This window comes from Cynocephalus volans, chromosome 1 (assembly GCF_027409185.1).
Source record: "Cynocephalus volans isolate mCynVol1 chromosome 1, mCynVol1.pri, whole genome shotgun sequence".
Lineage (NCBI taxonomy): Eukaryota > Metazoa > Chordata > Mammalia > Dermoptera > Cynocephalidae > Cynocephalus > Cynocephalus volans.
The window spans coordinates 18,184,900-18,212,588 of record NC_084460.1 but is presented as its reverse complement, the minus strand read 5'-3'; the positions used below and the strand labels follow the sequence as shown (position 1 = coordinate 18,212,588).

At 36.3% G+C, this 27,689-nt stretch overlaps 1 protein-coding gene across 1 annotated transcript; it reads left to right on the top strand.

The window, feature by feature from the left end:
• The first annotated feature begins 1,079 nt into the window (after positions 1-1,079).
• ANKEF1 (ankyrin repeat and EF-hand domain containing 1) lies at positions 1,080-24,986 on the top strand. The gene is made up of 9 exons (XM_063077519.1): positions 1,080-1,425; positions 6,161-6,360; positions 12,716-12,865; positions 13,879-14,002; positions 16,679-17,504; positions 18,806-19,032; positions 22,376-22,539; positions 23,769-23,906; positions 24,828-24,986. Exons 1-9 carry the CDS (start codon positions 1,080-1,082, stop codon positions 24,984-24,986), a joined length of 2,334 nt encoding a protein of 777 aa, XP_062933589.1.
• The last annotated feature ends 2,703 nt before the right edge of the window (positions 24,987-27,689 follow it).

Sequence of the window (27,689 nt, the reverse complement as noted above, 5' to 3'; positions counted from 1 at the left end):
ATCTTTCCCTTGGATTTTAGTCATTGTGGCAGGGGGTATCACAGTCCACTTGTTCTACCCTGATGTCTGGCCTGGATCCTGAAGGGACTGCCAATTCTGAGCAGTGGGAACTAGCCTGGGCTGGAGGTCCTGCGGCACCTGCCTGTTCTGGCATAGCTAACTAGGGGCATGTGGACCCGGTGGCTCTCAGGCCTCTGTAAGTGGTGGGGACTGACCTGGGCTGGAGATCCCATGGCTCCTGCCTGTTCCAGTGTGGCTGACTTGGGGCATGTGGGCCTGGCAGCTCTCAGGCCTGTCTGCGCAGGGGGCACTGGCCTTGGCTGGGGGTCCCGTGGCACACGGCTCCATCCTGTTCTGGCCCGGCTCTTGGGCCTCCTGTTGTTGCTTTTTAATCATTGCAAATTGGTTGATTTGTAGGAGAGAGCGACACTAGGAACTGTCTACTCCACCACCTTGACCAGAAGCCTCTTTTTATCATATTTTTTAATAACTAATATCTGTATGGTCTCTGCATTGTGAGAAACATGCTGATAGGGAGCCATACTGATGGGGGCTCAGGTCCTTACCTGGGCAATTTAGTTCACCTCACCTTCTTCAGGGCTGAAATGGGAAAGCTTCGGTGAAGGAGGAAGGTTAAATGAGATAACAAGAGGTGGTAGACTAATGGGTACAAAACTACACCATCTACCCTAAGTGAATCATTGTGCAGTACCTGCATGTATTGAAACAACATACTGTAGCCTACAAATATGTACAAGTAAATGTTAAGATATTTTAAATTAAAAAAAGAAAGAAAATCATCTAGCAAACAAGTATTATGATGGAAGATGTGTTTTAAAATATTTTAACTTATGCCAGCTGAATTTTTTTTTGTATTTATATATAATTCCTACTTTCTGAAGTCAGTTGCAATAAATGATGATAATAACAATTCATAAGAAACAGCCTCATTTCTTAGAGAATTTTAAAAATATTGTTATTTAATCAAAATGAAGATGATAAAATTGACTCTGAGTTGTTTTTTTGTTGCTGTAGTTTTCGTTTGGGTCCAGAAAGCATTTTTAAGAAGTTGGTCAAGCATGGCTTTAGCAGATAAGAGACTTGAGAACTTACAGATCTACAAAGTTCTTCAGTGCGTTCGGAACAAAGACAAGAAGCAGATAAAGAAGCTGACCAAGCTTGGATACCCTGAACTAATCAATTTCACAGAACCTGTCAATGGACTCAGTGCTCTGCACTTAGCCTCGGTTTCCAATGACATTGACATGGTCAGTTTTCTCCTTGAACTCGGTGCTCACCCTGATGTACAAGACCGAATGGGCTGTACTCCAACAATGAGAGCTGCAGAACTGGGCCATGATTTATCCATGGAAATATTAGCCAACGCAAAAGCTGATATGACTATAGTCGATAATGAAGGAAAAGGTAAAAACACCAACATTCTATCCAGCAAGATGCAATTCACTTTGTAGACAGAGATCAATAAAACTGACTTTTTGGTTTTCCAACTTGGGAAGTGAATTACTCGTGGTTTTAAGGGAAAGGCTAGATTTTCACTTCTGTACCTAAGGCTACTGCCTCCTCATAATTTGAAAATGGTATAGTTATTTCTTAGGGAAACCAGTTCTAAGAGCTCATTCACTTGAAAATAAATTTAGATTAATTTGTATTTGGTGGTTTCTTTTAAATGTGGAGAATGTTCAGCATTACACACATTGATATTACCATAATCATAATCCATTATAAAACATAAAATGTCATTTAGAACAAAAGATGAGGGAGAGAATTTCTTATTCTTTTTTACACTTTAAAACCGTGGGGGTAGTACCAGCCTTAGGACTTCAGAAGGATTTTGTCCCCTCTCCATAGCAGTCTGATGTAGAAGGAAGTTGCACTTGAGAACTTCAGAGGACTAAGGTGGATTCTTGCATAGACTCCAACTTTCTAGTGTTATTTTTTAATGTATGTGTAAATATGACTTGAAATGTTAGACGGCACTTCAATGATTATTCAGGTGACGTAGCTGCACTTTCACACCCTCTCCCTCTCCCGAATTGCATCTTAAGGGGAGGAAACTTCTTGCCCAAATATCTTGAGTTTCAGGCAACAGTTGACACAGCCTCATAAGATTCACTAATGACCATCACACTTAATATAAATTGATAGATTTAATCAATTGTCCCAGAGATTTGCTACAAGTGCAAAGCCATTAACATCAGCCCTCCACTGGAGGAATGAATCCCATTTCATAATGTTAATGTTTTCTGACAAGGGCACAATCTATTTTTGTAACTCTCTCCAGACTTGCTATTTGATAGAGACTTGCTCACAGTAGGAGAAGAGGAAGAATGAAAGAATTATTTATTTAATAGACCACATAACAAAATGAACTTCAGATGCAGTCAGGGGTTAAATGTGTTTTAAAATGTTAAATCCTAAAAAAACCCGAGAGTTTCCCGAAGCTCTGTAGAATACCATTTCCCAAAGTGTGTTCTGTGGACCTCTGAATCACCCAGATGTTGACAAGTAATTGGTTCCACTGTTGAATTCATTAGAGAAACATTGGATAAAACAAACTTAGACATGTTTTTTTCACATTGTTGGACCAAAGACAGTGACATTTTCCATATTTATTTGACCATGAGATTGTTTTTTTCTTACAGCATTTTATATACCTGGAGTTTGTTGAATAAACTTTGGGGAACACCCTAATGGAGCAAAGTTTATTTTCTTGAGTTTTAAATAGACATGTAAATCACACACACAAAAAATTTCTGAAGTCTATAGCATAAAAATCTAAAACTGTAATTTAAAAAAAAAAAATCAAGGTGAAATTAGAAACCAGGGGAAGTAAATATTTGCAGCAAATGCAAAAGCTATATGGTTAATATCTATGCTCATTCAAATTATTATTAAATCTGTCAATGATTGCATGAGAAAACAGACAAATCATGTGGGAAGAACTGAAAATACAAGGTGAAACTTGAAACAAATGTAAAATCTTGTTTCACACGTAACCTTATCTACGGCCCTGACTCTGCCTAACCCCGGGTAAGCCCATAGCATGGAGTGCCTTGTCTCTTCCCCTCATCAGTGAGCCTAGCTCACCTTGCACATCCCTCAGTTTGGTGGCCACTTGCCAAATTGCTTTGCTTATTCCACAGTAGTCTCTCTGCCATTAATATCCTATTTTCCAGTGACTGATGTTTGACCCACTGCACACTGTGCAAACATTTAAATGATGAAATGGATCTTTAGAAGGATGTGAGACACGCTCTCAGACTAAGCGGTACTTTTCTCTGTGAACAACTTAACAGAATATGGAGAAGGTAAAACTCTAAGGCAATAAATTCTCTCGTGTATGTTGTACTGGGGAATTAATGACAGCATCTGAAATTATTCTCTTTAAGAGTTAAGCTAGAATAGTTCCTTATAAAGGCACCCATTCCACTGGTTCTCCCATGTATAGGAATGCATGCCCAGTCCTATATGCAGTATGCCAGTTCTATTATAAGATAGAATTTTTTTCTTTTGTTTTTCCTTTAGTTTTGGAATGCTGATTCATGTTCTTTGTGGCTTAGCATCAGCCCAGATAGACTTTAACTGTGAGTTGTACACACCATCATTATAAAATATCCATTTCATAAGTACCTTAGGGCCTTTTCTAATGAATTCAGCCTCATCTGCTACTATGTTTAGTTGTTTCCTTGTTGTCAATGTTGTTGCTGTTTTGATCCATTCTTACCCTCTAGGTCTTTCTCTGTCTTTGACTTTGTATTTTCAACTATGTCCTTGACCATCTTTTTTAACTGTTCTGAGTAAACCTATTTTAGATGCACCTGTTTATATAAAATATATTTAGGTTTTGATTTTCATATAAATTATGTATTTTTTATTTTAATGGTAGAATGTATGCAGTTTATATTTATCTAGGTGTCCCCTAGGTTTGGCTTCAGAACTGTCATTTATTTTTATATTATAAAGATATAATAAATCTAACATATAAAAATATATATAAAGTATTTTCCTCTATGGTTTATATATTTAGTTTTATTTTGTTGTGTGTGTATCTTCTTCTAGTTGTATTTTCTAAAATTAATGAGTAACTTGATAGTTTTACATACCCTTAAAATTCTGTTTCTTGAATAAGCACCTTACAATGTCTTCATTGATTCTTTACTATGAAAGATGAGATTAGTACAGTGACCCTTCCTCTCACCTCATGTACCTCCCCTCCACCACCGGATTTCACGGTCAATTATAATCACTGAGTTCTTTCAATGATTTTCTTTATACCTGTCCCTTACTTTATCTCCTTGTCTGCTTTAAATAGTACCTCGAGCTCCAGAAGTAAAAGACGAGAAAATCAGATGATTATACTATCTAGCCTTCTCTCTCTTCCCTCCAAATGTTTGTTAAGTTACATTATTATTTCTACATTATTATGCATTACAGCATTCTTTTTTGTATCCAGAATTCCTAAGGTGATTTAGCTTTGGTTCTGTGGTTGAAGAGATTCAGCATCTGTCATTGTTCTCTAAGTCACATATGCTCTGCTGTTCTCCTGGTAGACTCACTTTTTCCCCACTTTAGCTCACTTCTTTGGGCTTATATCCCTGATTTCTTGCATCTTAAGCTTATGTATGTCTGTCACTTTTATATATGAAAAACAGCTTGACTGGATACAAAAATTCCCTATTTTCTTTCCCAAGTGATATTGTAAGGATCCTTTAATTATTATCTAGTATTAAACGTTGCTGTGGCAAATTCTTAAAGGCAGCCTGACTTTTACTGTTTATAGAGTTGAATTTTTGCCTGGATGCTCACACACATGCCTAGGCATGTCTTGTTCATTGCTCTTAATCAACTTTTCCTAAGACCCAGTTACCCTTTTAATCTTCAGATTCAGGTGTTCAAGAAAGTTTTTTTCTATTATATCTCAATATAATTTTTCTGTTTTGTTTTGTCTTTTATTATCGAACACCAATTATATATATATATGTTAAATTTTCCTTGCCTCTAAAGACCATTTAAACTTTTCCATCATCTCAAATACATTTTTCTTAATTTTTTCAAGTTTTTCCTACACGTCCCTGTTCATGGTTTTGGTAGTGTCCTTTTTCCTGCTTCCAATTTGACTTTTATTTCTTTAATGGTTTTATTTTTTCTACCATTTCCTTCCTAAGTTCTGCTAGTTTAATTTTATCTTTTCCTTCTATTTATCATCTATCATTCTATCTGTTCTTCATTTAGGTCTTGGTCTATCTTTGCACTTGTATTTTAGAACAAGTTATATTTAATGTTTTTGCTGTCACAGAATTGAGTCAGTCAATAACTTTCATTGGTATAGTTTTTCTAGTATATACTTTTTGCCTGGCTTTCATTGCCAGTTTCCTTACCATTCTTGCAGTGTCATTTTCATGGATGACATGATAGATTTTGTATCTTTGTTTGATTATTGTTCTTCTTTGAATGAAGCTTCTGTTTGGACTGAGCTCATTACAAAATCAGTTTGAAGTCTGACTGTTATTTACCCAGGACTTTCTAATCAACACTCTGCCCTAGGATTATAACGATACCCCTGATCTGTAATACATTTTTGACATGGATTATGTTGAGGATCCATATGTTACAGGTCCTGGGTATGAGGATTTAGCATTTTTCTCTCTTCGGTGGAACAAATGGCAGAGCCACTTGCCACCTAGTTTTTCCGCTCACTGCTCCTATACAGACGGCCTGCTTCTTACAAACGTGGACAGTCAGCACATTTCATCATTCTGCAGTTTCAGCAGGGATGCAGGACATACCAGTAGGCCTCACTTATATACACAGCCCTGCACATTCCAGGAAGGGTCACCTGGGGTGCAGACTGCAAGATGCCGAATACCTGGAGTTGACGAGGGCTCATATATCAGCACTCCAATTCTTCCTTAAACCAGGTCTGCTCATATTTGGTTGTGAGTGTTTTCTAACTCTGATCAGAGATTGATGTCTTGGTGTTTTAGTTGGCTTCAGAGCAGAAACCAAGGCAGATATGCTTTTGCTCTACCATCTTTAACTATTTGTGGATTTTTAAATTATCATTTTTTTTCTTCTTCTCAGATTCAAATGTACATAGACTGCTAAATAAATACTCTTCGGGGCTTCTATTTTCCTGCAGGTGTTTTGTTTTACTGTATTTTACCTACTAAGCGGCATTATCGCTGTGCTCTGATTGCCCTGGAACATGGTGCAGATGTCAACAATTCTACCTATGAAGGAAAACCAATATTCCTTAGAGCTTGTGAGGAAGCACATGATGTTAAAGAGGTGTGCCTGACATTTTTGGAAAAAGGAGCCAATCCAAATGCAATCAACTCGGTATGATTAATTCCTGTGATTATCAATATTTCTTTTTTCAATTACAGAATCTTACTAGTGTAATTTCTGCATTTAAATGTGTTAAAATTATTCTGTTAGCATATAGACTTCGTTCATATTGACTCACAATGCTTGAAGATGATATTCTTTCATTATCTTTATATTGCCACGATTGTGTCTATTTCCTTTTTTTTTATTCTTTTTTTAAATTTTATTTTATTTTTGTCAATATACAATGTGGTTGCTTATTGTGGCCCATTACCGAAACCTCCCTCCCTCCTCCCTCTACCCCCTCCCTCCCAGCAACTCATATCTGTTCGCTTGTCATATCAACTTCAAGGAATTATAATTGTTGTGTCTTCTCCCCCCTCCCCCTGGTTTATTTGTATATTTATTTATTTTTAGCTCCCACAAATAAGTGAGAACATGTACTATTTCTCTTTCTGGGCCTGACTCGTTTACGCTTAATATAATTCTCTCTAGGTCCATCCATGTTGTTGCAAATGGCAGTATTTCATTCTTTTTTATAGCTGAGTAGTATTCCATTGTGTAGATATAACACATTTTCCATATCCACTAATCTGATGATGGACATTTGGGCTGGTTCCAACTCTTGGCTATTGTAAAGAGTGCTGTGATGAACATTGGGGAACAGGTGTACCTTCGACTTGATGATTTCCATTCTTCTGGGTATATTCCCAGCAGTGGGATAGCTGGGTCATATGGTAGATCTATCTGCAATTGTTTGAGGAATCTCCATACCATTTTTCATACAGGCTGCACCATTTTGCAGTCCCACCAACAATGCATAAGAGTTCCTTTTTCTTTGCAACCTCGCCAGCATTTATCTTTCACAGTCTTTTGGATATTAGCCATCCTAACTGGGGTTAGATGGTATCTCAGTGTGGTTTTGATTTGCATTTCCTGAATGCTCAGTGATATTGAGCATTTTTTCATGTATCAGTTGGCCATTCATATATCTTCCTTTGAAAAATGCCTATTTAGCTCTTTTGCCCATTTTTTAATTGGGTTACTTTTTTTTTGTACTAAAGTTGTTTGAGTTCCTTATATATTCTGGATATTAATCCTTTGTCAGATGTATATTTTGCAAATATTTTCTCCCACTCTCTTGGTTGTCTTTTAACTCTGTTAATTGTTTCTTTTGCTGTGCAAAAGCTTTCTAGTTTGATATAATCCCATTTGTTTATTTTTCCTTTGGTTGCCCGTGCTTTTGGGGTCGTATTCATGAAGTCTGTGCCCAGTCCTATTTCCTGAAGTGTTTCTTCTATGTTTTCTTTAAGAAGTTTTATTGTTTCAGGGTGTATATTTAATTCTTTAATCCATTTTTAGTGTACTTTAGTATACGGTGAGAGGTATGGGTCTAGTTTCATTCTCCTGCATATGGATATCCAGTTATCCCAGCACCATTTGCTGAAGAGGCAGTCCCTTCCCCAGTGAATAGGCTTGGTGCCTTTGTCGAAGATCAGATGGCTGTCGGTGTGTGGGTTGATTTCTGGATTCTCTATTCTATTACATTGATCAGTGTGTCTGTTTTTATGCCAGTACCATGCTGTTTGGGTTATTATCGCTTTCTAGTGTATAAAGTCAGGTAGAGTTATGTCTCCAGCTTTATTTTTTTTTGTTCATAATTGCTTTGGCTATGAGTGGTCTTTTGTTATTCCATATAAATGTCTGGATAGTTTTTTCCATTTCTGAGAAAAATATCATTGGAATTTTGATGGGGATTGCATTGAATTTGTATATCATTTTGGATAGTATGGACATTTTCCCAATGTTGATTCTTCCAATCCAAGAGCATGGAATATCTTTCCATCTTCTTGTGTCTTCTTTAATTTCTCTCAGCAGTAGTTTGTAGTTCTCATTATAGAGATTTTTTCACATCCTTGGTAAACTCTATTCCTAAGTATTTTATTTTTTTGGTGGCTATTGTAAATGGGCAAGCTTTCTTGATTTCTCTTTTTGCATGCTCACTATTAGAGAACAGAAATGCTACTGATTTTTGTCTGTTGATTTTGTATCCTGCTACTTTGCTGAAATAATTTATCAACTCCAAGAGTTTTTTTGTAGAGGCTTTAGGCTGTTTGATATATAGGATCATGTCATCTGCAAACAGGGACAGTTTGACTTCATCTTTTCCAATCTGGATGCCCTTTATTTCCTTCTCTTCTCTGATTATTCTGCCTGGTACTTCCAACACTATGTTGAATAGGAGTGGTGAGAGTGGGCATCCTTGTCTAGTTCCTGTTCTTAAAGGAAAAGCTTTCAGCTTTTCCCCATTCAGGATGATATTGGTAGTGGGTTTATCCTATATGGCTTTAATTATGTTGAGATACTTTCCCTCTATACCTAACTTGTAGAGAGTCTTTATAAAGAACGAGTGTTGAATTTTATCAAGTGCTTTTTCAATATCTATAGCGATGATCATATGGTCCTTGTGTTTGATTTTATTGATATGGTGTATAACATCTATTGATTTGCATATGTTGAACCAACCTTGCATCCCTGGGATGAATCCCACTTGATCATGGTGTATAATTTTGTGTATGTGTTGCTGTATTCTGTTAGCTAGTTTTTGCATCTATATTCATCAAGGATATCAGCCTATAGTTTTCTTTTTTAGTTGTATCTTTCCCTGGTTTTGGTATCACGGTGATGTTTGCTTCATAGAATGAATTTGGGAGATTTGCCTCTGTTTCAATCTTTTGGAATAGTTTGTAAAGAATTGGTGTCAATTCCTCTCTAAATGTTTGGTAGAATTCTGCTGTGAATCCATGTGGTCCTGGGCTTTTCTTTGTTGGAAGCCTTCTGATAACAGCTTCAGTCTCTTTTATTGTTATTGGTCTGTTCAGATTTTCTACATCTTCTTGGCTCAGTTTTGGTAGTTTGTGTGTGTCCAGAAATTTATCCATTTCCTCCAGATTTTCAAATTTGTTGGCATATAGCTGTTTATAGTAGTCTCTAATGGTTCCTTGTATTTCAGAGGTATCAGTTGTAATATCACCTTTTTCATTTCTAATTTTTGTTATTTAGGTCTTCTCTCTTCTTTTTTTAGTTAGCCATACTAATGGTTTCTCAATTTTATTTATCTTTTCAAAAAGCAACTTTTTGATTCATTGATTTTTTGTATTGTTTTTTGGGTTTCAATTTCATTAAGTTCTGCTCTGATCTTAATGATTTCTTTCCATCTGCTAACGTTGGGTTTGGATTGTTCTTGTTTTTCTAGTTCTTTAAGGTGAAGTATTAGGTTGTTCACTTGCCATCTTTTCATTCTTCCAAAATAAGCATTTAATGCAATAAATTCCCCCCTTAGTACTGCTTTTGCAGTATCCCACAGGTTTTGGTATGATGTGTCATTATTTTCATTAGTTTCAAGAAATTTTTTGATTTCCTGTTTGACTTCTTCTTGGACCCATATGTCATTAAGTAGAATGCTGTTTAATTTCCATGTGTTTGTATAGTTTCCAGAGTTTTGTTTGTTGTAGATTTCTAATTTTAATCCATTGTGGTCTGAAAAAATACATGGAATAATTCCAATTCTTTTGAATTTGTTGAGACTTGATTTGTGACCTAACATGTGATCTATCCTAGAGAATGTTCCATGAACTGATGAGAAGAATGAATATTCTGAGGTTGTTGGATGGAATGTTCTGTAGATATCTGCCAATTCCAATTGGTCTAGAGTATTGTTTAGATCTTGTGTTTCTCTGCTAATTCTTTGCCTAGATGATCTGTCCAATCTTGGTAGTGGTGTGTTCAGGTCCCCTGCTATTATGGTATTAGTGTCTATTTCCTTCTTTAAGTCTAATAGAGTTTGCTTTATAAATCTAGCTGCTCTGACATTGGGTGCATATATATTTATGGTTGTTATGTCTTCTTGATGGATCAAACATTTTATCATTATGTAGTGGCTCTCATTATCTCTTTTTATGGTTTTTAGTTTAAAGTCTATTTTATCAGATATATGAATAGCTACTCCAGCTCATTTTTCATTTCTGTTTGCATGGAAAATCTTTCTCTATCCATTCACTCTTAGTCTATGTGAGTCTTTATAGGTGAGGTGGGTGTCTTGAAGGCAGCATATAGTTGGGTCCTCCTTTTTAATCCACTCAGCCAGTCTGTGTCTTTTGATTGGGGAATTTAATCCTTTTACTTTGAGTTGGTGTTGAAAAGTGTTGATTTACTCCTAGCATTTTATTGATTTTTGTTTGGATGTCTTAATTGTCTTTTGTTCCTTTCTTTCTGATTTACTGTTTGTCTTCTGTATTTGTTGGTTTCTTGGGTTGTAGATAAACTTTTTTCTCTTCATTGTTGGCATTTTTATTTTACTAGTGGGTTTTTATTTTTTTTATTTTTATTTTTTTTTAGCTTTTATGGCAGTGGTAGTTATTTTTCAGATTCGAAACCCAGTACTCCCTTGAGAATTTCTTTTAAGGGTGGTCATGTGGCAGTGAACTCCCACAGTTTTTGTTTGTCTGAGAAATATGCTATTTGCCCTTCATTTTGGAAGGATAGCCTTGCGGGGTAGAATATTCTTGGCCGGCAATCTCTGTCTTTTAGTATTTTGAATATATCATCCCATTCCTTTCTGGCTTATAGGGTTTGTGATGAAAAGTCTGATGTTAGTCTGATTGGGGCTGCCTTATAGGTGATTTGACACTTCTCTCTTGCAGCTTTTAAGATTCTCTCTTTGTCACTGAGTTTTACCAATTTGACTATAACATGTCTTGGAGAAGACCTTTTTGGGTTGAATACAGTTGGGGATCTTTGCGCTTCCTGAATCTGAAAATCTGTGTCTTTTCCTATACCTGGGAAGTTTTCTGCCACTATTTTATTGAATATGTTTTCAATGCAATCTCCTTTTTCCTCCCCTTCTGGAATACTCATGACTCGGATATTTGAGCACTTAAGGTTGTCTGATATCTCTCTTAGATTTTCTTCAATGATTTTAGTTATTTTTTCTTTTCTTTTTTTGTTTGTTTGCCTGTGTTATTTCAAACAGCCCATCTTCAAGGTCAGAAGTTCTCTCTTCTGCTTCTGTAAGCCTGCTGGTTAACTTCTCTGTTGTGTTTTTTATTTCATTGAATGAATTCTTCAGCTTGGCAAGCTCTGCTACATTCTTTTTCAGGGCATTGATTTCCTTGTACATTTCTTCTTTCAGGTCCTGTATACTTTTCTTCATTTCATCATGTTGTCTAGCTAAGTTTTCTTGTATTTCATTTAGTTTCCTCAGAATAATCACTCAATTCCTTGTCAGACATTTCAAGGGCTTCTTGTTCTATAGGATCTAGAGCTTGAGAATTATTACCCTTTGGTGTTGTACTTTCTTGATTTTTCATATTTCTGGTATCTTTCCTTTGATGTTTAGTCATTGTGGCAAGGGATTTCACAGTCCAGTGGTTTGACACTATTGTCTGGCTAGGATGCTGGTGGGGCTGCCAATTTGGCCCAGCTGCCTCAGTGTCTGCTCTGTCTCCCACTGACACCTCAGGTGCATGGTTGCCTTGGGTCTTGGGCCTCTCTGGGGAGGTGCCTTTCTGGTCGGTGCGCACTCGGCCAAGCTGGGGATAGAGTCCAGCAGCGGCAAAACCTACCTGCTCAGTCGCACGCTGGCACCACGAGGCATGTGGTCTCCACAGATCTCGGGCCTCTCCGGCAGGGTGCCTCTCTGGTCAGTGCACACTCAGCCAGGCTGGGGATGGAGTCTGGTGACAGCGAGGCCTACCTACTTTGTCATGCGCTGGCCTGTAAGTCTATTTTCTAATTATGTTTGGAAAATTGGAAATCTAGAAAATTTATTATTCATAATGTCAAGATGTCATTACAGGAAATAGTAGAAAAGGTATCACTGATGCCTAATAAATATTTATCCTCTTAGAAAGAAAATACATAGTTCTACTGTTTCCCTTATCCATTTTATTCTCTCTCCTCATTTAGCTAATTTTGTTGAGTTTTCTTTTCTTGTAATTGTCATTTTCACTAAAAATCGATTTTCTTCTCATTTGAAAATATGTATGACCTAAATTTTAGCATATATTTTACCCCCTTTTCTTTCATTTGGCTCAGCTTTCTTTGCAAGAAATGCGGGTTTTTTAGCATGAGGTTTTCACAGGGGAATGGGGTGTACCCTTGACTCTGATATTATTTAGAATTCTACATTTTGGACATTGACACATTGGACTTGCTTAATTTTTCTTCTTTGTTATATGAAAATGTTAAGTGTAGAAGACTAAACTTGTCAGTGTAAATCTGAGGTCAAATGGTTCAAACCATATTTATGCTGAACATGTTGTTTAATGTGATGTGTATGACAGCATTTGATCTGTTTCATGTCCAGTCCACAGGTCGCACAGCTTTAATGGAAGCATCCAGAGAAGGAGTAGTAGAAGTTGTTCGGGGGATATTGGAAAAAGGAGGTGAAGTCAATGAATATGACAATGACAGACATCACGCTGCTCATTTTGCTGCCAAAGGAGGTTTTTTTGATGTAATAATCTGCTCTTTGCTTTAAAATGTACTGCTAAAACTTTTCTCTCCTTTTTCTCAAAGTTTTTATATATCATGTAGGTTACACCAAGCAGGATTTTCCTAAGTTATCTATGTTGTTTTCATCTTGATTTGCCCAAGTAGTTCTAAAATTATATCTTTAAAAAATGTTCTACTCTTTATTCAGTTTTATCTTTTGCTAATTTATTCATTTAATATTAAAAATAATATTTTTCTGTATGCTTGACTATGACAATTTAAAATTTCTGCCAACCGGGACTACCCTATTTTATGCTTCTGTTAGGATTCCATTAAAATCTTCAAAATACAATATGATCCTATTGTGGGGAAAACAGTGCGGTCATCATATTCTATATCCCTGGTGTTTGTGTGCATCTAATGATACACCTGAATTTTAAACTCTAAGTATTCTGATTATCTGGATGTATCAACAAATACTATCTCATAGATAAGTGACATTCATAAATAAAATAAGAATTAATACTATCGTATTTTTTAACATTCTGAATTTCATCAAAATTTCTTTACTCAATTTTCTTTGAGTTTTAACAGTTCTTTTTTTTCCCACTGACTCTCTTCCCTGCAATAAAAGTATATAACTATAGAAGCTACATTTGGTAAAGGATTTGCTCCCCAGATGTTGTTTACCATATTTCAATGCTTTCTTAAATTGCCTACACTTACTAAGATGATGGTGTACCAGCTAAGTATAGAGTTTTGTATACTCTAGATTAATGCTGTTTAATAGAACTTTTGGCAATGTCTCTATTGAACAATGTAGCCACATGTGGCTTTTGAGTAATCTAAATGTGACTAGTGAAACTAAGGAACTAAACTTTTAATCTTTTCCAATTTAATTCATTTCAATTTGAATTTTCACTAGCCACATGTAGCTAATAGATAATATACTAGATAGTGCAGGTCTAGGTGCCAGTCTTCATTCAGTAAAAGTACATTCCTATTCCTCTACAATATCCACTATTTATTTTTCAGATACTGAAGCTTCTTTTTGCCTACAGTGGAGACATGGGGCTGATTGCAATGAATGGGAACACACCACTTCATTATGCTGCCATGGGTGGTTTTGCAGATTGCTGTAAATATATAGCCCAGCGAGGTACAACTGTGTAGCAATTTTGGGCTTAAAGTATGATTTATCCATGTCATAAATGAGCAGAGAATTTGGGTCTGTCACTTGGCAGTTGCTTATCTTTTTCAATAGCCAAACCTCATTCAATTGTAGAAAGAAAAATGAAAAAAAATTTTTTTACACTTCCTTCTGCTGAATTATGAATCTGGCCTTAAAAATGATGAAAACCCATCTCTCCAAATTTTTTATGTTATTGTTAGAAATCTAAAGGGGACTGTTCATGAGTCAACTAATTATTTAAATGTTTATGGTTGATTAAAGTCTTTATTTGTAAAATGCTAACATTAATCTAGAAAAGGACAAATGCTGAAAACTATTTCCTTTAGTCTGAATTTTTAAAATTATTTTATTTTAAAAAATGTTCTATTGTGTCAAATGCAAAGATAACTTTTCTGGATAATTTGCAGTTATGAGGGAAATAGTTTTTGAATGACCTGCCCAGTTAGCTTGGTTGGTTGAAGAGTGGGGTTAATAACACCAAGGTCAAGAGTTTGGATCCCCATACTGGCCAAGCACCAAAAAATATAATGAAAATTTTCATAAAAATGTGAAATATTAAAAATATTTATTATTTTAGATTTTCCCACAGCTTTTAGGTAATATTAATTTTAGGACTGTAAATTGTGTTATGTATAGCTTAATGAGTTCCTTAAAATGAAAATCTTAGCTAATTAAGTTTAACGATATGGATCAATTTATTGTTAATTACACACTAATTAAATGTCCATTAAACGTTTTTAAATTCTTTTAAATTTCTTACAGATAGAACTGCATTTTACCGAACTTTTTTTTTATAGTTTATGAGAAATAGGCAGAAACTTAAAGTCTAAAAGATCTGTAATAGAGCAGAGAAAGTGTTTTGTTTTTCTATCCTCCACACAGGCATGTAATTTTAACTAATAGTTAACTAATAGTTAATAATAGTTAAATAATTAACTAGTAATAACTGATTCATTTTTACTTTTATAAGTTCATACTTTTCCCATCCTCCCCAGATAGTAAACCCTTTTAAAAAATGAGGAAAGAAAAATAAAACAGATGTAATTTTTGCTCTCTCACACTGTTCTTATAGTCCCATGTTCAAATCTGTCACTATGAGCAGTGCAGGTCTACGTGCTAGTCTTCATTCTAGCATATCATTTTTATCATTGTATAGTTCTAAAAACTAAAGATCTGCCCAGTTTGAGATAAGCTGTTTTAATGGCCCTAAATATTTTAATGGCATGCTAAAGCAGGTTTAAAATCCTTTGATCCTTAGTGCTGGGTGGAACATAGAAGGGGTGGCTGGAGTGGTAGGAGACATCCTGAATAAGTAAAATAATTAAGTAAAAACAGTATACTCAAAATTACTAGGCTCTGGAATTACACTATGCAGACCACTCTCTGGGTCCCCTTCCCAATAAGTCACTGTTTTTAAAACTGTCCAACATAGAAATTTTGGAATCTTTATTGTCCAAATACCCTTTTTGAGTTTTATTGTCATTAGTAAAATTATCATCCTTAGTATAAAAATGTAATATTTGACATGATACCAAAGGAAGTATGAATCTTGAAAATCATTGGCGATCTTTTTGTTTGTTTCCAGCTCTCTCTTTTCTGCTCTCAAACACACAAAAGTAGAGTAATAGCATAAATCCTACTGTGCATAATCATGGCAAACATATTTTTGACAAGGTATAAGATTATAAGGTGTTTAAGGGGCAAGTTTTATTTTTGTATACAGCTGCCTATATGTTTTAGTTGCTAGAGATACTGATTGTATACCAATACTTTTTCATGATGTGATTTTGGCAAAGCAACAGGAGAACCTTCTTCTAGGATGAAAACACTAGAAAGAGGGTCTTCATAGTCTCACATTTATAAACATAATAGATTTTTAACATCTCCAGACTCATTACAGACAACACAGCCTTTTTGATAGCACTAAATAGATTCTCTGATGCATTCAGAAAGCTTATTTCTTTGGAGAATATTTATAAATAATGTTGGTTTCATCATTTTAAGTAAGGGTCCCAAACAAAAAATAAATTTTAATGTCTAACTTGAACACAAATATAATGCTGGAATCATGAGATTTGATTAACAAATTACTTTTTCTTCTAAGATTGTTCACACGACCTTACCACAAAACAGCAGATCATTATAAATTATGTTGTTAATGGAGAATACAGATAAAATATAGTTTGAGATTGTACACCGATTTACAGTCTACATCCTTCAAAAAGAAGCAGATATTACTCAGCATTCTGAGCTTATAAGATCCTATGTAAGCTGTTTGAATTCAGCTTTTTTCCAAATTCAAATGTACCTACCTTGCTCTTTTCCTGTTGAAATGAGGTCTCCCAAGTACCCCCAATATGATGTGTCTTTTAAATATCTGTAGCAATAAATGTCCTAAGCCTTGGTGGACAGATATTACAAATTGCAATGTATCTCTCTCAGAATTCACCGAAGTGAAGCTCACAGAAAAAGAATGAGAGCTTAATTTTGTAATTATAATAGCTAAATGTGGTCACCCCCTATACATATTATTTGGGGGACAAACTTTTGACTTTAAATTAAGAAAACAGTTGGATGAATGCCACTCGTCAGGTTATGCAGATGTTTTGGCACCATTCATGATAACAATGCTTCATGTTTCAGGATGCGACCTGAAATGGAAGAATTTAGAACATAAAACACCCCTGGCTGTGGCTAAGGAAAGAGGGTTCAAGGCAGCAAGCAAAGAACTACGCCGAGCAGAACGAATCGCTAATAAACTAGCCAAGCCAGGAGCCAAAAATCTGAATCCACTCTGGGCCCTTAGACTACACGACTGGTCAATAGAACATGAGGCTTTCCTTCGAGAAACCTTTTCATTTCTGGACAGGGGCGACGGCACAGTTGCCAAAGAGGACTTTGTGACGTTCCTGGAGGAGAAGCAAGAGTTTGCACCGTTGGAACAGCTGGCTGCCATAGCCCAACTTCACGAAAAAGTCCGGGGAGGAGGGGTCAACATCAATGAATTCTTTAAGGGAACCAGATACCTAAACAAGTCTTTTGTCTTGGGATCTTACGGGCCTAAGAAAAAGAAAAGAGGGATGGGCAAAAAGGGAAGGAAAGGCAGGTTTGATTTACCCCCACTCCCAATCTGTGTCATTCCTGACCATGCATTTCCACGTCGGCAAGACAGCGGGCTGCCTTATTACATGATCGAAATCTACAAGAATGTCACTGATAGCAGCCGGTTTAATCGAGATCACCCACCAGAACATCCCATTCAGGATGACTCTGCTTGGTACATTGATGATCCAGGGAAGGTATTTTCAAATATTAATTTTAGCACCAAGGCGGGAGACCTGGCTTCTCTGAAAAAGGCTTTCGAATCAGGCATACCAGTGGATGTGAAGGATAATTATTACAAAACACCACTAATGGTGGCGTGCACAAGTGGAAACATAGATGTTGTCAAGTTTCTTCTTGAAAAAGGGTATGTTTTTTGGTTGAGGGAGGTTTAAATTTTCATGAATCGTCACATTTCAAGGAAGTAAAAGGAAGGCCTTAAGAAATATTCAACTCCAGAATTTTAGTAGCACAGGAAAGTGCCTCATAATTAAGTCTGCAATAAATAGATGTCCTATGAGGAACCAGGCTAATGGGAACGTAGGGTTTTGTGTGCACAAAGACAATCTGCCAATAGCAATTATACACAGAGTGAATCCAACAAGTTTTTACTGGGGGGTACAAGGAGTCCTCTGATCGGGTATCCCTGGCCGCCTGTCAGTGGTAGGACAACTAAGTTTGGTCTCAAAGCTTTACCTAGATAGGGTAGAGTCACTTTTTAATCTGCCTCTTTTCTTGTGGGAATCTCAACAAATTTAAACAAATGGGATGGTGGCTGTAATGACTATGGTCCTGTTTTAGTCCCTCTAAAACCAACTGCCTTCCTCCAGAGGGGGTAGTCTTTTCTTTGGTTCACTTATAGATGTCTTTAAAACATCAAAACGTGACATTTTTATTTAACTTTTTAAACCAAAACAATTGCTCAGGTTTAATTCCTTCTCTGATCATCCTTGTATAACCTGGGGTAAGTTTCTTAACATTTTTGTGCTCAGTTTTCTCATTTATCTAATGGGGCCATAATGGGACTTATGTTATCAGAATTTGTTGAAGATTAAATGAGTTACACTATGTAAAACAGCACAGTAATTGCACACTTTAGAAAATGTATTAATGTTATTATCACTATAGCATTTAATATCAAAGAAAGACTCAAATTTGTATATTATCAAGAGTATAAAGCACCTAATGAGAATTTGAACTTTTGGACAATTTCTAAAAAGGACTAAAACTTTAAATACATTATAATGCTTAGAATTTTAATAAAGAAGATTCATTTAAATATTCATAACACATAGAGAAAGTAGACACAAAATAGAATAATATAACTTTTATATCTCCTGTCATCTTTTATCTTCATTGGATCCAGTTTTATAATTATTCTTGATTTTAAACTTTTCAAAAATTCTAATGTCTAGGATCTAAGTGCCTTTAAAACTAACATTGTAGATACACAAAGAAAATGTGTAGATACATAAAGAAAGTTAAGACTGCCAAATAATGCAGAAGAGGTTTGAAGAAAAATTATGGCACTGTTCAACTTTACTCAGAACTCCTCTGGTTTACAATTTAACAACTTGATAAAACTGTGTGAAATCTTACTTTGCATTTTTAGCTTCAGTGCTTGGAATAACCAATAAGTTTAGTTTGTGCACCTGTCTTATTTTACAGGGCTAACGTTAATGCAACAGATAATTTTCTGTGGACTCCACTCCATTTTGCATGCCACGCAGGCCAACAAGACATTGTCGAGCTTCTTGTTAACTCTGGAGCTTTAATAGATGCACTTTCAATCAGCAACTCAACTCCTTTAACTAGAGCCATTGAAAGCTGTAGACTGGATACTGTAAAATACCTACTTGATATTGGTGCTAAATTCCAGATGGAAAATAGAAAAGGTATGTGTTCACATTCTTGATGACTGGGGTTAGAAAGGGAGAATTTATGTCAGATTCCAAACTCCTTCTGGTTCTATTCTTGTAGGAACACATCTTCCCCTGGGTTACTGGTGCAAACACAAGCTTGAGTTAAATGTTATGAAAGTTTGTCTTATACCCTGTAGTTCTCAAGTCATGTTGAAGGGCCAGTTCTTTAGGTTTGCAATGTCATGAACTGATACTCTTGTGAAATACAATAAAAAATGATTTACTAGAAAAATGAAATGGAAGAAAAACATAAAATATAAACCAAAACTTTGTTTTTAATCATTAGATTCAAATGATGGAAAATTCTTCTATTAAATTGCTATAAAAATTTCTAAACACTTAGATTCTGTAGTTACTTCATTGTGGATCGGTTAACCATTAGTTTGTGGGCTTGTACCAATTTGCAAATCACATCTTGAGTTATCACAGTTATAACTGTTGATTCCTAATAGCTGGCACAGTCTAAAGACTCTAGGGCTGGCTAGTTGGCTCACTTGGTTAGAGTATGGTGCTGATAACACCAAGGTCAAGGGCTCAGATCCCTTTACTGGCCAGCCACCAAATAAAAAACAAAAACAAACAAGCAAAACAAGCACTAAGGTCAAGGGTTCAGATCCCCATACAGGCCAGCTGCCCCCCAAAATAAATAAATAAATAATAAAGACTGTAAATGTTGGATTACTTTTTTTTTTTTTTGGCTTATACATATTCATGGAGCACAGAGCTGACTGTCAGCACCTGTGCTCAAGATGTGATGATCAGATCAATACTATCAGCATGTCACCACCTTAACTTGCGATTATTCCCTCTGTCCCCACACAACCTCTCCCCAACACCCCCACCCCCGGGAATCCTAGATCTGTTCTCTCCCTCTGCAAATCCAATGCACCACTGTGGTCTTTCCTTCCTTCCTTCTTTCTCTCTTAGCTCCTACTTATGAGTGAGAACAGGTGGTATTTTTCCCTCCATTCCTGGCTTATTTCACTTAACCTGAATTTTCTCCAAGCTCATCTATGTTGCTGCAAATGGCAGAATTTCATTCATCTTTATGGCTGATTAGTATTCCATAGTGTATATAGACCGCATTTTTGTTATCCCATCTTCCACTGATGGACATTTAGGTTGGTTCTGTATCTTGGCTGTTGTAAATAGAGCTGCAGTTAACATGGGAGTGCAGGTAACCCTTTGACAAGATGATTTCCATTCCTTTGGGTATATACCCAGAAGTGGTATTGCTGGATCATATGGTAGATCTATCTGTAGTTGTTCGGGAAACCTCCATACTGTTTTCCGTAACGGTTGGAAACTAACTTACAGTCCCACCAACAATATAGAAGAGTTCACCTTTCTCCACATCCTCACCACTATTTGTTATTCTCAGTCTTTTTTATTTTAGTCAGTCTAACTGTGGTAAGATGATATTTTAATGTAGTTTTAATTTTCATTTCCCTAACAATTAGTGATGTTCAGCATTTTTCCAAGTACCTGTTGGCTATTTGTATGTTTTCCTTTGAAAAATGTCTATTCAGCTCCTTTGCCCATTTCTTAATTGTGTTATCTGTTTTTTACTGTGTAGTTGTTTCAGTTCCTTGTAAATTCTGGATATTAATCCCTTGTCAGATGTCTACCTTGCAAATATTTTCTCCCATTCTGTAGGTTTTCTTTTCACTCTGTTGATTGTTTCCTTTGCTGTGCAGAGCTTTTTAGTTTGATATAATCCCATTTATTTATTTTTTTCTTTTGTTGCTTGTGCTTTTGGGGTCTTATTCATAAAATCTTTGCCCAGTCCTACTTCCTGAAGTGTTTCCCCTATGTTTCCTTTAGTGGTTTTATAGTTTCAGGTCTTATATTTAAGTCTTTAATCCATTTTGAGTTGATTTTGGTATATGGCGAGAGGTGCAGATCTAGTTTTATTCTTCTGCATATGGATGTCCATTTTCCTGACACCATTTATTGAAAAGGCAGTCTCTTCACCAATGTATGTTCTTGTTGCCTTTGTCAAAGATCAATGGACTGTAAGCATTTGGGTTGATTTCTGGGTTCTCTCTTCTGTTCCAGTGGTCTGAATGTCTATTTTTATGACAGTATCATGCTGTTTTGGTTACTATAGCTTTGTAGTATAACTTGAAGTCAGGTAGTTATACCTCTGGCTTTATTTATTTATTTATTTATTTAATTTTTTTGCTCAGGATTGTTTTGGCTACTTGGAGTCTTTTGTTGTTCCATATGAACATTAGGATTGTTTTTTCTATTTTTGTGAAGAATGCCATTGGTATTTCGATGAGGATTGCATTGAATCTGTAGATCTCTCTGGGTAGTATGGACATTTTCACAATGTTGATTCTTCCAATCCAAGAGCAGGGAATGTCTTTCCAGCTTTTTGTGTCCTCACTAATTTCTTTCAGTAGTAATTTGTAGTTCTCATTGTAGAGATCTTTCACCTCTTTAGTTAAATTGATTTCTAGGTATTCCAATTTTTTTGGTGACTATTGCAGATGGGTTTACTTTATTGATTTCTTTTTCTGCTAGTTTGTTACTGGAGAATAAAAACACTACTGATTTTGGGGTGTTGATTTTGTATCCTGCAACATTACTCTTAAAGCTGGACAAAGTAATTCCTGAATTGAGGCTTCCTTGACTCAAGGAAGTAAACAGGTGGCCTACTCTATATCATAAATACCGTACATGAAGAATAAAAAATCATTCAGATAAATGTTTGAGCTCCTTGTTTGGAGGTATCATTTTCTTATATTGGAACCCATTGCTTCCTTTGGCTCTGAGTGAGCATTAATACCTCTGGATGCTTCAGGCTGCCTCTGAGTCACAGGTAGTATTGTACCAGGCCTGCCTAATGATATTACAGGTGACATAATTCCCAGCCATTTGCCAGGAGCACTTGTGACCACCCACTTCCTGGGGCCTTTCAGAATTTACCTCCTCACATCATGGAAAGGGGAGGATAATGCAGAATTATTACACCAAAGGAAATGTGCACAATGTGGAGAGAGAACCATAAACTGAATATTCAAAATGTAATCTATAAATATTTTCTATCAACTTTTAAAGAAACATGGTCAAAAAGTTAAGAAAAAACTTTATTTTTGTTCTTATAAATTGCATTTTAATTATGGGATTTTAGAATTGGGTCCACTGTACAGAATATCTGATCTAGCTCTGTGAACTTACAAATATCATTTGCTTTAGTAATAACCCTCACTACTACATGCTTAGGACTGTTGTGCTGAGATTTTTTTCTACATGGTTTATATTTAACCTGTTTTTTGCAACTCTGAATTTATGTTTATGTTTCAAACAGGGCATAGTGCCATGGATATTGCAAAGGCATATGGTGATTATAGAATAATTGGTATAATTAAAGAAAAGCAAGATAACTTGCCAAAACCAGCAGAAAATAAAAAACTGAAAGGCAGACCATCTCTGAAACCAAAGACCGAAGGCCCTGAAACTAAGAAAGAAGAGGTAAGAAAAGAGGTCAACAACCCCTTCGTAACTGGAACTCCTTAGAAACTTGCTCTGGGGTGGGAGGCAGCAGCACTATTTACGTATTATTACACAACATGGACAAAATAATATGCAATGCATACTTTCAGCACCATTATATAGTAATTTTAAATTTAGCAAGAAAATTCCTGTCCCTGAAGAGTTTAAAAAGTGTTCATTGCAAATAGAATCCACACAAAAAACTAAACTGGTTAAATACAATTAGAATGTTGAAAAAAAAAAAAAAACTGGTATTGGGTAGGTATATATTTGGTCCTGAACTATACAGATTTGGTGAACAGGGAAGGAGGGTAATCCTTATGAGCAATGAAGCATGGGGGTTTTTTTCTTTTTTTGGTCTCATAATCTTTCATTGTCCACCTTACTCCGTTGCCTCCCCCACCAAGGAATTTTAATGAATACCACTGAACTCTGGTATATGAAGACATTTGTAACTTGGACATCCTGCAGGATGATTCTAGAAGGTTTTGAATATGCCAAGTTGATTGTTCCTGGTAATTAAAATGGTTTAAGTGCCTCTAAACTACCAGTGGAAGATTGAGGTTGCTGCCCATGATCACTGAGACGGCAAGATTTTGCCATGGTCAGGGAAGGCCCTAAATGCATTTAGGAAGCTTGTTTTAGGGAAGCAGAAGGTTCACTGGAGATTCTTGGCAGACACAAGACAAGGGATGAAAGTCAGAAAAGAAAAGCTTTAATGCTCTCAAATTGGAAAAAGTTGAGAAATGTAAGTGGTAGGAAGTGGATAGAGTGAAGGGCTTATAGGTAGACAGCAAAGAGTTATAAACGTGGAGGACGTTCATCGGGATGGCAGGAGCTAAAGAAAGACCAGCCAGCTGTGGCTCCTGCCATATGCACCATTATCATTTGAGGAGGATTCCATCCTTCTGATTAACGAATGGCCAAAACAGGTTAAGGATGGATATCTTGAAGACTTACGTAATCTGTCCCTGATACTACTAATTAAGTAGAGTTAAACGAGGCAAACTAATTATCTCTCCCCACCCAAAGTTATACTAGTATTCTATTTTATCTAAAATTGTAACTTGTATAGTAGCATTTGTAGTTTTTGTTTTTATTTTTGGTTTTGGTTTTTTTTGGCTTCAGAGTAAGATGTAGAACAACAAATAATATTAGAAAGTGAATATAGATTTTTGCAATTATACTTTCTTTGTCTTTGTTTCCAGGAACCACTTTCATCAATTTATGCTATACCAGCCATATCAGAGAAAAAGAAAATGCATAAGGATAATGTGGTTTCTCTCAATTCATTGATTACCAGTGGTTACACCAAGAAAGGGGATATCACATTTATTCCACAGAGGGTAAATACTTTGAAAAGATATTCATAGCATGGTAGAAACTCATAATGTCATTTTTCAAGTGCTTTTTATGCAGACCACCCAAACAAATTCTAAAATTTATATCTCATAGTTACTATTTGTGGGTGCTTTTGCCAGGTCCTGCTGCTTTCAGCTCAGTAAGTCCATCTTTTAGCTTCCAACATCTGTTTCTCTCTGTTACTATTTCTATAATGACATCTAAATGTTCTTTGAAAGACTGAAGTCTTCTCTGGTCAGTGGCATTCCCTACAGCCATTTAGTCACCAAGTTCTGGTGAAACTTTTTCTCAGTACATCTCACACCCAACTCTTCTTCTTTGTACTCACTACCACCGTCTCACTTGAGAGTTTTACACTAATCAAGACTGGATTTATTCAGTAGCCTTTTGAAACATCTACAGTTAAAGAGAGGGAGACATCTTTTGGGGAAAAGAGTTGCCTTTCCAATATCCATGAAACCATGCTGAATAAGCAGCTCCCCCTGCCTTCTATTATGAAAATTATTTTGATTTCACATAAGACATAAAAAGGTAGTAAACCCAGATAATCTTCTAATTCCTTTGCTTCCCTGTTTTATCATCCTAAAAAAAAAAAAAAATAAGTAAATAAATGAACAGCAGCTGGCCTGAGGGTAACTGGCCAGAGAAGTAACTGAAGAACACATCTGAGCACAGCTGTCCAGGTAGTCATCATCAGAAACAGTGATGCTCATGTAGCCACTGATGTCATGTAAGAGGGGAAAAAAGTTAAAATACATTTAGAAGTAAATTTGATCACTTTTAATTAAAACTATCAAAAAGTTTTTTAATTGAAACTATATATTGAAAATCGTCTAGATACTTGCTAGTTATTGTCTAGATACTTGACTGTCATACTCATACCTGGGTGTGGCTATTTATTTAAGATTTGGAGTCCTGAAGCCACAACAGCAGAGCTGATCAGGAAGCGGGAACTACGGCGGGAGAGATTTACTTACGAGTGGGATTTCGAAGATTTCATGATGCCTTTTCAGAAGAACATCAAAGAAAAAGCTCAAGCAATGGAAGCTGCCTTGAAGACCTAAATCACAGCAGTTGCTTCTTGGGATAAATGTTTTGAGGTCCAGGGACCAAACTTTGGAGAAAGTCAATATTTCCATCAAAGCCGAAGCAATCCATACATTAAGAATTTGTTATCAAATATTTGTTTTAACCACAGTAAACATGCTGAGCTATCTGGAGAAGATGTATTCTATTTTGCAATGAATGGCATGTCATTCTGGATAAATCCCCTAATCCACTTTAAGAATATAGTGGAATACTTAGCCTTTGGGTCTTAAACATTGTTGTCAAAAAAGTACTTAGATGTACATATTGTGTTTACTAAAGATATAATTCTAGTGGAAATTGATGAAAACAATTTAGTATTAAGAAAGAGATGAAGTATTCAACGCTTTAAGGAAGGAGTGTGTTTCTCAATGCTGTTATAACTGATGTGTATTAGATACCTTGAGTCAAATAAACTTTTGACACCTCCATTTCTCCTCTGCTCTGGGATTTTAGTACTTTCAGGCCTGACTTAAACTTGTACAGCAGGGCAGATGTGCCTGAGAATTTGTATCCCCCTGGAAGCAACTCTCAACCAGTCATAACCAGATTGAGTGCATTAGCACCCCAGCTCCTTCTCCACTCAGGTGGGATTCTGAAGTACAGGTCCTCAGTGGCTCCTGGAGCTCCCAGTGGGACTAAGATCAAGTCACCCAGTGGCCATTTGTTTGACAACACACGCTTCCTTGTCTCACTTCTTCCCTCCCCTTCTGGCTTTTATAGAGACCACCTCCCAAGTACTCACACACCTACATCCTCATCTCTAGGAAATTAGCACTTAAGTGAACAATTTAATCTACAGACCTTATTCCGATTTTGCTATTTGTCCTAATAATATCTTTTGTAGCAGAAGAAAATCTCAGATTTTGGGATGCATTCAGTTGTTACATCCCTTTAAGCTTAGAATTTTCTTTTTCTTTCTCTCCTTCTTTCCTTCCTTCCTTCCTTCCTTCTTTCATGACATTAATATATAAGTAGAATACAGGACATTTACTTTGTAAAATGTCTCTCAGTTTTGCTTTGTCTTATGCTTCCTGAAGAAGATGCAGATGGCACATTTCAGGCAGCAACACCACAGGTCTGATACTGCACCCTTAGTACATGATATGAGGAGGTAAGTGATGTTGATATATGATGTAAATTTTGTAAATTTTAATCCTTTGATTAAAGTGGTATCTACTTGGTTTCCCCACAATAGTTAATATTTTTCTCTTTGTACTTAATAAGTTTCTCGTAGATAGATCCTTTGCAAATATGTAAAATGGCTTTTACTTCCATAAATTTTACCCACTAATTTTAGCATCCATAGATGAGTCTTACCTGAAATAATTATTACAGTGACAATTGCCTAAGATAATTTTCTAATTTCATCATTTTTTCCTTTTCTCAGTTGGCTTCCTACTGTTGGGCAGAGCTTTTTCTTCTTCTCCATTAAGTTATGCTTTTAAATCAGTATAATCAGCCAGCTGCCAAAAAAAAAAAAAAAAAATCAGTATGGGCTCATGAATTCCTTTTTTATTTAATGGGTTATAATTGTGGAGTACCACTCAGAATTCCAGAGTTGGTATAAAAAATATGTTAAGCAAAAGACATTTGAAATTTAACACATCATATGTGGGGGCGGGTAGAGGGTAGAAAAGACTTCTCAGAGCTTAGCTTATCTGACAAAAGCAGCAACTACTGGGAAACAAAACTGCCATAAATTCCTCTTCAGAGCCAATCTACTTCTAGGAGGGAGAACACAAATGCACAAATAAACCTGCCCCAGATCCCTCCTTCATGGAGAATTTTATGACCCTTGAGGAGATGAAAAGACCACTTATAACAGTGTAGATAAACATTATCAAAAACTGTGGACCTGAACCCCTTCCCCCACTCTTGAATATTAACTGACTAGCTTTTCTGCTTCTGTAATTAGCTTGCGCAAGGTTTTACAAGCCCCTGCAGGTGGGACTTTCTGCTAAGGGCAGATAGAGGGCTTCCCAAACCGCCCAAAGTTCACCCAGTTCCGGGAAGGGCCTAACCACACAAGGGGTGGGCTGTTGGGCAATTCCCCAGTTCCTCGTCTGTATACCACCCCACTGAAAGCCACCAATGAATTTAAAAGTCACCTCAGGTGACCAATAAGCTGTAGACAACTCATCCTGTTGCCAAAGTCTACCTACCAAACTATATAAAAAGTGCTCGTGTTAAGAGCTCGGGGCCGCTTCTGTCCTGAAGACGGAGCGACCCCAGCATGCTGGAATAAAAAAGCCTCTTGCTTGGTTGCAGCGATCTCTGTCTCCTGGTCTTTGCAAGATGAGCCTTCCCAACAAGTAAGATTCGTGCTTTCAGGCCAGTCTTACAAAACTTTATTTCCAGGTTGTTCTGAAAATCCATTTATCTTTCTAAAAAGCTACTTGTTTTCACATGAATCCTTCCTCCCCCTCCCCTTTACCTATTAAGATGATAGATAAGCCCCAGTTCTAACTACCCCTTTGAGTTACTCTGCTAAATTCTCCCATGTGTATGCATTTGAATGCATAAACTTTTTTTCCCCTTGATAATCTGACATTTGTCTGTTAATTCACAGGTCCTAGTAACTGAACATAAGAGGTAGAGGAAGAGATTTTCCTCTATATAATCCTTTCCTATCATTATTTTTATGCTCAAATTGTCTCTGACTTGGTCAGTGGAAACCC

Excerpts from the sequence above, each read along its gene's own strand:
- ANKEF1 (XM_063077519.1), top strand. The coding sequence starts at position 1,080 with ATGGCTTTAGCAGATAAGAGACTTGAGAACTTACAGATCTACAAAGTT. Across the intron at positions 19,033-22,375 it reads CCAGATGGAAAATAGAAAAG|GGCATAGTGCCATGGATATT; the intron begins GTATGTGTTCAC and ends TGTTTCAAACAG. Across the intron at positions 22,540-23,768 it reads CTGAAACTAAGAAAGAAGAG|GAACCACTTTCATCAATTTA; the intron begins GTAAGAAAAGAG and ends CTTTGTTTCCAG.